General features: G+C 36.9%; 1 protein-coding gene across 1 annotated transcript in view; it reads left to right on the top strand.

The window, feature by feature from the left end:
• Window positions 1–10,776, top strand: part of Spag16 (sperm associated antigen 16) — a 1,217,230-nt gene that overhangs the window by 38,775 nt on the left and 1,167,679 nt on the right. The window contains exon 4 of the mRNA XM_004626710.2: window positions 5,533–5,651. Within this exon, the coding sequence (XP_004626767.1) occupies window positions 5,533–5,651 (119 nt within the window). The remainder of the gene's footprint in view (window positions 1–5,532; window positions 5,652–10,776) is intronic.

The following is a 10,776-nucleotide window of genomic DNA, read 5'->3' as shown; positions in this document are numbered from 1 at the left end:
ACCTTTATCTATATAGCCATAGGTTTTCACTGGGTAGTTGGGCACATTAACATTGAGAGTTATTATTAATAAAGTAATTTATATCTAATATTTCTTCCTTTTTCTGTTGATGACCCCATTATTTTTCTTTTGGTGTTTATCTCTGCCTTTCTTGATATATTCATTCCATGTGAATTTTTAGCTTTGCAGGTTTAATAGTCTCTTTGTAGGATAGTGTTGGCAAACCTATGGCACACATGCTACACCTGGCTGTTGATATCAGTGAAAGCTCCAAAAGATTTGCTATCACTGGTCTAGAATATCTTGAATATTTTCTGGAGTGCTGGTTTGGTGTTCATGAATCTCTAAAGTTTTTCTTTCTCATAGAATGTGTTCATTTCTCTGTCTGTTTTGAAATAAAGATTTGCTGTGTATGTTAATCTGGGTTGGAAGTGGTTTGTGTTCACAGCTTAAAATAATATACTCTAGGCTCTTCTGCCTTAAAATTTTTGTGTTAAAAAGTCAACTGTAAGGGCTAGCCAGATAGCTTAGAGGACTGCAGTGCCTGCTTAGGCAGGCCCAGGGACTGGGGTTTGATCCTCAGTGTGCCATGCTGGCCTTGCCCCTGGGACACACTGAGGCAGGGAATGAAACTGGGCATGGTGGCATGTGCCTGTAATCCCGACACTTGGGAGGCTGAAAACAGGAGAATCACTACAATTCGATCTGTGTAGTGAGACTCTATAGACCCTGTACTAAATACATTTAAAAAAGTCAACTGTAATCCTAATGTGTTTACTGTTACATGTGATATTTTGCTTTGCTTTGACAGCTTTTAAAATTCTGACTTTTATTGGATACCTAAAATTTTGACTAAGATGCATCCTTGGCCTAAGATGGATAGACTTTTTTTTCATCATAGTTGATGTTCTGTAAGTCTCACTTACTTGTATCTTGAAATCTTTCCTCATATTGTAGGACTCTGATGGTGTCTTGATGGGATCTTTTGATTGCTCCAGTACCCCAGGGAGAAATGGGAGCAGGAATGAGAAAAAGGTAGACAAGGAGATAAGAGCTGGGGCCATGCCTGATTGACAACTGCCCCTCTTCCCAAGGATTGGTAGGGACATTTATTTATACCTTTGCAAAGTTAGTATTCCATGACACAAGGTTGTCTAGTGAGTAATGGCTGATATTAACTCAGGACTGAGGCAGCTCAACTGCTTCAGGCATGCAGGCCTCCTTCTGCTCTTGCACATTTGACCATTTTCCAGCTTCTGTGGTTCTCAACATACCTCTCCTTTTTGTTTTGCTGTGTGAATGATGGGTATTTTGTTGCAGTTGGAGAAGCTGTGTTTGGAGAATTCTTTGAAGACTTTTTCATTCTTTATGTCAGGCCAAGGATTTTGGTACCTGTATACTGCAATTTAACCTTGTAAAGTCCAATAGCCCATAGCAGTAGTGAGTTACCAGTGCAACTGGCAATTGTTGGGAGTTCTCAGTAATTTGAATCTTTTATAGCTAGCATATTATTATGGCATTACTTTGCACATCTTGTGGTTGTGCTTTTTTGCTGGATGGTTAGGACAAAGTTAAAATGATAGTATATAAATAAAAAATAACTTTTTGTTATCTAGCAAGTCAGTTAAATCTACTCAGGACTTACTCTGGAACCATGTACAGCACTCTTAGGTTTTTCTGTCAGTGTCGTCCATCTGGCTGAGTCATGGCTATTACTTCATCCAGTTGCTTTCTGTGAAAACTTGAGAGATATTTTCTCTCCATATCGCTCTCCTGAGGCACCTTATATATCATTGAATAACTCCTCTGGGGGTCCCATAATCTCTTTGATCAAAAATCAGGGACTCAACTGAATTATAGGATGTCACATCAGAGGTTCTTTATGTCCTGAGTGAGTCTTTATTGACCTCAGAGGGCTAGAGCCAAACTATTTGCTATCCTCTTAGCCTACTATATGTCTGTAATTATTCACATCCAAACTTCAGTTGTTAAACATCTAGAAGAGAAGCTTAATGACATTACCCTATAATGCAGGTGGTAAGCTTAATATTGCTATGTATTAGAATATCAGACACCTTAGCATAAAATGGAACTGTCCATGCCTGTGGTCCATTATTGTATTCTTTAAAATAATAATAAACACAACTGAATCATCTGTACAAGTCCTTTTTAGTGCTATATGTGCTGTATAAAGGTAACACTAATCTCCCTAATGGACTTCAGAATATCTAGTAACACTGTTATATCAGGTATTTGTAACCTGAAGCACTCCTCTTCCTCTCTCCTTGTCCACCTTTTCCTTCTCCTCCTCCTCCTCCTTTTTCTTTTTCCTCTTCCCTTCTTCCTCTTTTTCTCTTCTTTTTCATCTTCCTCTTAATTTATTTTCAATACTTTATCCAGTGTTGATAATGATTATAAATGATGCATTGTTGAAAGATTTATAGTTTGAATGTTGAAAACTTCCAATCCACAATTCTACTTGTAAAGAAAGGACTCTTATGATATTTATAGAAAACTGAATTCTGAAGATGGAATTAGTGTGTTTTGGTTTATATACAGATAGTTGCCAAATTATTCAAATGTGTAACACCCCACACCCTGTTACAAGTAGTACTTTCTGTCCTCAAGAAAACAATTCCCATTTTTAGAGAATGGAAAGAATTTGACAGGCTCAGCAACATTTAGAGTCAAAGACTCACTCGTGTTGAAGTTCTTCCATTGTTACAAAGCACATTAAATGGTGAACTGTCCCTGTTTAGAAATATTGACTATCGGGCTGGGGAAATAGCTCAGTAGAATAAGCACTTGCCTGGCAAGCACAAGGACCTGAGTTCAATCCTTGGTCCCCCCCCCCAAAAAAAAACACCAAAATTACAAATGTTGGCTATCAACAAATAGGCATACTACATGGAAAACTAGTGCATCCTTCACTTTGGCTAATGCATACCACTTTCAAAGTGGTCCCCAGTATTTTTTTGTTTGCCTGTATTTCTTTTTTGTTGTGATATGGAACATTGATTACAGAAGGCTTTATACAAAGCTACATCCCCAGGTCTATTTTTTGTTTTATTACTTATCTAAATTTTGAGACAGGGTCTTCTTAGTCACTGGAATTCTGAGGCTGAATCTGAACTTCGTTTCTCCTGCTTCTGCTTTCCAGAGTTCTAGGATTACTGATGTGCACTATCATGCCCATCTGTGTATGTTTGTGTGTGTGTGTGTGTGTGTGTGTGTGTGTGTGTATCTGTGTTTGCATTTGTGTGCATGTGTTTGAGTATATATAATTTATGTCCCTCTAGATTCTAAAATTTAAAAACCTGTTTGTTTATATATTAATGCTTGGATAAAGTGAAGTACTATATAAATGTTTATGTGTGCATTTGTAAACTTTTTGTAAAAAAATAGATTTCAGTTGAATCACAAAACCCTAATGGCTGACTTAAATGACTGATTCTGTAAAAATCAAAGTTTCTAAAAATATGTTTTAATATTATGTAAGTAAAACTTGTTTTTCCATTCAGCCCAATGCCTGTGGTGGAAAATTCAAATGGGTGGATTCACTGCACTATATGGAAAACTTCAGTTTAAAAATGCATCGACAATCCTTCCATCCAGTGAATTTCCAAGAACTTTCAATGACTAAAGTCACAAACACCTGGAGAAGTTGGTGAAGTTACTGACTGGCTTGAAAATAATTCTGTGCATGCTGGATAAGCAGATGCAACCTGCTGCTGTCCCATCATGAGATACACATCTGTATACAAATGTATACCGAAGGATTCCCGAACATCTTTGCGTTACTCAGCCTTCCCATTGGTGGGACACAACACCTGACACCCACAGCTTAGAGGAGCGCAGGCTTAGCTTGGCTCACAGTTTTAGGGGGTTGAGTCTGTGCCTGGCAGGCTCCATGACAGAAGCGTCATGGTTGAAGGGCCTGCCTGGAGCACAGGTGCTTCTTGACTGCTGGCGCAATGAGCAGGGAGCAGTGTCTGAGGAGATGGAGCCAGGAACGAGATGTGCTGGCCGTGGTCAGACCTCTGTGACCACTCAGACCTGTGCAGAAATGTGTGAGTCCCTCGGCAGCTTTTTAGCCAATGAAGGTGGCATAATCAAGCCTAATACAGTCCACAATGTAGGAGCACAGCACAGAATATGAGGAAACAGAATGCTGATCTCAGTGTGTAGCAGATCATGAAAATATGAACAAAAAACAGTGCCACCTGAAAAATGAATGGGAGTGTATTCTCGAGGAGAGCCATGCTCTGAAAGAAGTAGATCCATGACTTATCATGATGCAAGATTTCAAAAGGCAGTTAGTGATCATGCGGTTTGGCCAGCTTGTGTAGAGCACATTTTCCAATTTCCCATAGTAATGCATTGTAATAGACTTTAGTATGTTGAATTTCCTTGGTAGTTTTGTAATTCTACAATTTTAAATTGTTCATATTATTTTTATAACTTGTTAATCTATATGTGTCCTTTTCACATCATTTCCAAACACATTGTACAAAGAATTTCATGGATTTTTATGCTGTTTTTTCAAGTTCATCCCACAAAGGTACCTTGTACCATTGTTGACTTTGTAAATTTTGTTTATGTTCATAAATATTTTTGAAACATCCTCAGTAAATTAAGATATATCCTTCTAGTGTATCTGTATTTGTGGAAGATAAAATTTCTTGAGAGCTCAACTCTTTGGTTGACTTTACATGTGGTAGTAACCTACCTAGCATTTGATTAATATCAATAAAAGATTCAGATTTTCTGTCATGGAATTTCAGATGACTTATTAAAGAGCTGGTTGTACATAATGACCAATCATAGTGATGTGTTCATACTGTATGCTTTTGACCTATTGCTTCATGAATAGTATCTGTCTGCCATTTTAACTGTGTGAATGCTCTTAGCATATCACAAATATTTATACTTATGAAAATATGTATATGATTATTGCCTATTTTATTTATACTGGGCTATGAAATGTATTGTCAAGATTTCTGTCTTTCTCAAATCTTCTTTGTAAAACTGTCAATAAATGTCCTTTTAAAGAATTTTTAAAATTATATTTTTAGAATTTATTTCTGGGATTTTGATTCTTTGGGATATTAAATTAGGAATTTTGATATTTCAAGATACTAACATTTGGGATTGTGTCTTCAGGATTATGGCCCCAAACTCACTTCATCAATGAAATCTTCCTTTAGCGCTGTACATATGAAACTCAGCTCTCTACACATAAGGCTCTAGGCCTGGCTCTCCCTCTCTGCAAGCATTTATCCCCTCCCCCCATGAGAATTTGGTAGCATTATCTGCCATTTTATGTATTTTTTTTCCTTCGGTTATATGTATTCTGTTCCCTTCTACTTGGCTATTGCATAGGAGGGCAGAGACATTTTTGTTTTGATAGATCCTTTATACCTAGTGACAAAAATCATTTTTGCACCTAACAGTTGAGATAAATTGTTAAAAAATAATGAAAATATCTATCTGTACCATTCGTGAAGTCCTGACATTTATACTTAATTTCAGGAACAGGAAACAGTTCTTCCTTCAAGGCATGCAGCTCCTGAAGTAATAGAAGACTTTCTGTGCAATTTCCTGATCAAAATGGGGATGACCAGGACGTTTGGGTGCTTTCAGTCTGAATGGTAAACAGTTACATGGATAAATGTTCTTTAGCAGTACTAATAGTATTCACACTTTTAACTACCTTGAAGACTGAATTCTGGGGGAAAATAATCCCTTTAGTGGTGTTGTCCGACCCTATTAATATGCTGTTGGATTTGCTTTACTAATATTAATTGGTCAGTGAAATATCTTTTTGTAATCCACAAACTAAGATTCTTCACTTGTGGGATCTTTTCATGAGTTTTCAGTGGTGTGGTATGTTGGATAATGCCCCATCTCTCACTGCCAAATATGTGTATGTCCTAATCCCTGGAACCTACTGTTACTTACATGCCATTTTATCTGTGTAAATATCCTTGTTAGATGTGATTAAGTGAGATCTTCTCTTGAGATAGAAAGATCACCCTGAATTATCTAGGTTGCCGTTCTACAGTTATAATGATTCTTTACTTTTTAAGAAAAAATTAGTACATGTTTCTTATACATAAAGATTACATTTACCATAAGGAGTTGGCATGGGTACATAACACATCTTAATTCTTTGTACTTTATCTTCCCCTCATATAAGAGAAAACCAGGCAACATTTAAACATTTGAAAGACAATTAATGATGCATACATAATACTTCATAATCAGTGGTGCTGGAGATTGGGGATACATAAGAAAAACAAACCTTCAAGCCTAACTTTATGCCATATGTAAAAATTAATTTTAGGTAAATCAAGGATAAAAATTTAAATATAAATCATCCATTTCAAAAGATTCTAGAAGAAAATGTAAGACAATAACTTATGATCTAGTCATACAATATTAAGCAGTAATAAACAGAGGAAAACTATTGGTAAAGTTGATAATATTAATGAATCTTATAAATATCCTGAGCAGAAAGCATAAACACAGAAAGTACAAGTTCTGTGATTGCAAGTGGCTCAAAGAAGGTAAATTAATTTATATCATAGCTGAACAGTGGAAACCCCTGATGAGGTTGTGTACTGAATGACGTGGAGCAGAAGATATACACCTTTTTGACTGATAAAATGTTCTACTTGATAATTTTGGTAATATATACCGTATATTCATATGTAAAAACCCAACAAACTCCACATTTAAGACTTGTACAAATTACTGTATGTAAATTATACTTCATTAAAATTTGAAAGGCTTAGAAAAAGACTTTTAAATGACACAGCTTGCACAGATAGATAGAAACCACTTCCATCTGTGCCTCGGATCCTGCAGCAGAGGCACATGGAGGCATTCACACACAGCCAGAATATTACTTAGGAAGACATTTTAGGTGATATCTTTCCCAAATACTGCAGTTTCACAGACTTTCACAAAGTTAGGAAAAAGAAATAGGGCTGGGGAGGTAGCTCAGTGGTCTAAGCTCCTGCCCTATGGGTACAAGCACCCCGGCTGATCCCTGGTACCACATGCTTTGCAGGCCACCGAGACCCGGAGTGGTGGTGTGGGCCAATAATTTCAGTGCTGGGGAGGCTGAGGCAGGAGGATCACTATGAGTCAAGCTGTATAATAAGACCCTGTACCAAATAAATAAACAAAAGATTTTTAAAAAGAAAAAAAATCCTGGAGTTATACAATAGTTAAAAACTTTTATAAATTGTTTTTGCATATTTTTACATAATTATTAACATAATTTCCTGTAATTGGACATTTTACTAATAGTATTACTTTGTCTACATTATTTATAGTGAAAATGCTTGCCTTTCCTACTTATACAAATGATGGGTTTACTTTCTGTAATATTGTTTGTCTGGAAGTAAAATAGTATTTTCAAATATATATAACCACAATTTTATTGTTATAATTCAATATTTTAATAACTTATTGATTATGAAACACAATAGAAAGCTGTCTTTATTACTTTTTCATCATAAAAGGCCATGTTTTTGGATTCCTAACATTACTTTAAAAAATTCCATTAAATCACTGGGATACATAGAGATGTTCTTGAAGGATTTTGTATTAAATCCTAAATTTGAATATGGGGTAATTTGTGAATGTTCTGTAATCCAGATGTGATGTAATTTTTATAGTTTGCTTTTTTCGGTTCTTATTTACTAAGAACATGAAGATAGGAATTACCAATTTCATTTTTTAATTGCATATCTAAAGTTAATAAATTTAATGTTGGGTGCTGGGAACCAGTCTAAGTGCCTGCCTGGCAAGTACAGGATCCCAAGCTGTGTCCCTGATACAACATGCTGTGCTGGGTCTGGGTCTCTGGGCGTGTCATGTCAGCCCTGAAACCAGGCCTGGTGGTACACACCTATAATCCCAGAACTGGGGAGGCTGAGACAGGAGGCTCACTATGAGTCTGAGCTGCATGTTAGAACCTGCATCATAAGAATAAAAATAAAAATGCAAAAGAAAAAAAATGCTAACTGTATAGTCAGTTTTCCTGTTATGTAGACACAGTACCAAATACCTTTAATTTACAGGTGGAGAAATTTAATTTAGCATGTGGTTTTAGGGGACTGAGTCCCATGATAGGTAGCTCAAAAGCTGAAACATCATGGTGGAAGGGTATGGTGGAGCAAAGATGCATAGTTCATGGCAGCCAGGAAGCACTGTAAGGACGAATGCCAGAGAGGAAGGAGTCAGGGTCCAAAGTCATGTCTCTATGAGTCATTCAGAAACACTCCCTCCCAGAATTATGCTCCACCAGACTCTGGGCAGTTTCTTTTTTTTTAAATTTATGTATTTAGTATGAGGCATGCAGAGTCTATAGGGTCTCACTGCACAGATCAGACTCATAGTGATCCTCCTGTTTTCAGCCTCCCAAGAGCTGGAATTATAGGCGCGCCCTACTGTACCCAGTCTCAATCACCTCCTTCCGTACCCCAGGGGTGGGGCCGGCACGGCAGGCAGAGCATAAAACCCAGGCCGCTGCGCTCTACCTGATCAGGCACTTTAATCCGCTGAGCTATTTGACTGGCCCTTGTTTCTTAAACCAATCAGGTTTTTACTATTAAGATCAACTGTCGGGGCCTGCAAGATAGCTCAGCTGCCTAAAGCTCCTGCTTAGGTAAGCTTAGGCAAGTCAAGGGACCACGGTTCCATCCCTGGCAACACATTCCATGCCAGCCCCGCCCCCACCATGGGCTGAGCTGATCACAGGGGAAAAAAAAAGGAAAAAAAGATCAAGTGTCACAAAAGCCAGTTGTAAACTCAGTCTAAGAACATATAAATTTGGTGGTAGAAAAACGATATTGTATCTTTTAAATATGGGTAATGTGTAAGTAAATTAAAATGTTTTTTTATAAATAGTCCCCAGAAAATTATAAAAGTATTAGAAAGTAAATTTTTATGAAAATAGGCAACTCATTAATTTGCACATTATTAATGAAATAAAAGATGAATATGATTTAATTACCTTTTTGTCTTCTAAGAATTGTGTTAGGGCATTATTCTGTGCATTTAGGTCAGTCTAAAGTAGGAAATGATTTTTTAAAGATGGAGCTGGAGAGTTGTATGGAGCTCCACTTTACTTGGATGGAGATTTTTTTTTAAATTTCAAAATTTTAGGGCCTGCTGATGGCTCATTGGACTAAAGTGCCCGCTTAGGCAGAGCACAGCGACTGGGGTTCGATCCCCAGTGTGCCGTGCCAGCCCTGCCACTGGGCATGCTGAGACAGCGATTAAGACTGGGTGTGGTGGCATGCACCTGTAATTCCAGTGCTTTGAGAGGCTGAAAACAGGAGAATCACTGAGTCTGATCTACGTAGTGAGACCCTGTAGACCTGGTAGACCCTGTACTAAATACATTAAAAGAAAAAAAAGTTGAAGGATGGTGGTAGTTCAGTTCATGAACTTAATTGTTCCCTGATTCTGGGGAAGATGGCTGTGGTTGTGTTTGTCTCCTAATGTGGAGTTTGCCAACAAAGCAAAAATTTTCCCAGTGCATCTGTTTTTGAACCAAATTGTTCATGAACAGAAACCTTCATAAACTGAGATATTATTATATGTTCTTAACCAGGTAATTATTGTCATCCTTTTAAATTGAGTACTTGACAGTGTGAATAGATGATGTTATTTCAGGAAAGTGTGATATTTCAATAAAAAGCTCTCAAATAGATACATAATTCAGCATAATACTATAGTCATAAAGTAAAAATTATTTATCTCTCTATAACATGGGATCAGTATTACTGTGGTTCAGAAAATTTTACCCTTATCCTAGCTGTAATTTTTTTGGGTAAGATTATCCTATATTGGATAATGATTTCATCTGAGACATTTTTATCTTGATCAAGGACCTTTTTCTATTATATATAGTAGGTTTATAGGAATAGAGATTGTATCATCTTTATAATTCTTACTACATGTACTGGCATGTTCATATACCCGCACACCCCACTTTGCATGTGCTGCTGTACATTCACCATGTCTTCCATAAAGGTCACCAAACAATGTTTTTCAGTTGGTAGTTTGTTTTAAAACAAAAAGCAAGCAAGCAAACAAACTGCTGGTCAGTAAAATTTCGGTTGTGACTTTTCAGCCCTAAAGAGTAAATACAATAAATCCTTCAAATCAAGGGTCAGAAAACTAAGACATTTGGGCTAAACCTACCTCCTACTTTTGTAAATGAAATTGTATTGGGATATAGCCATGACCTTTCTTTGAGGGTAGACTGCAACAGTTTCATGCCAAGAAACCAAAGTTAATTAGTTAGAAGAGAGACTACATGGCTTGCAAAGCATTTTTCCCAAGTTCCTATATATTTATTTCCCAGAACTTTCTAAAAACAGTTGTCAGACCCTGATTTTTATAATATATGAGCTGTAATTGAGATAGTGAACAATTAAATTTTTAAAAATTCATTGCAGTACAGGATATGTTCTCATTGACTTTCCTCAAAACACTCCCCCTCTTGTTTGCAGCATGCTTGCTCATCATACTATCTACTTCCTGAAGCAGTTTAGAAAGTCTTTAGGAATGTTTCCAGTTCTGCTGTCATGCCTGCCTCTGTCCTGCATCAATCCAAGACATTTAACTTCACAGACATCTTGAGTGACACTTAGCAGCAGCATTCATTGTGTTTTTGACCTTGCCTAGTATAGACATATAGGTGAATATAGGTAAAAGTAATAGAAATTTGTTGTGAACCAGTAAAAAGTTTGT

Source organism: Octodon degus, unplaced genomic scaffold (assembly GCF_000260255.1).
Source record: "Octodon degus isolate 3935 unplaced genomic scaffold, OctDeg1.0 scaffold00016, whole genome shotgun sequence".
In the NCBI taxonomy this organism is placed as follows: domain Eukaryota; kingdom Metazoa; phylum Chordata; class Mammalia; order Rodentia; family Octodontidae; genus Octodon; species Octodon degus.
This window is presented reverse-complemented; position numbering and strand designations above follow the sequence as displayed.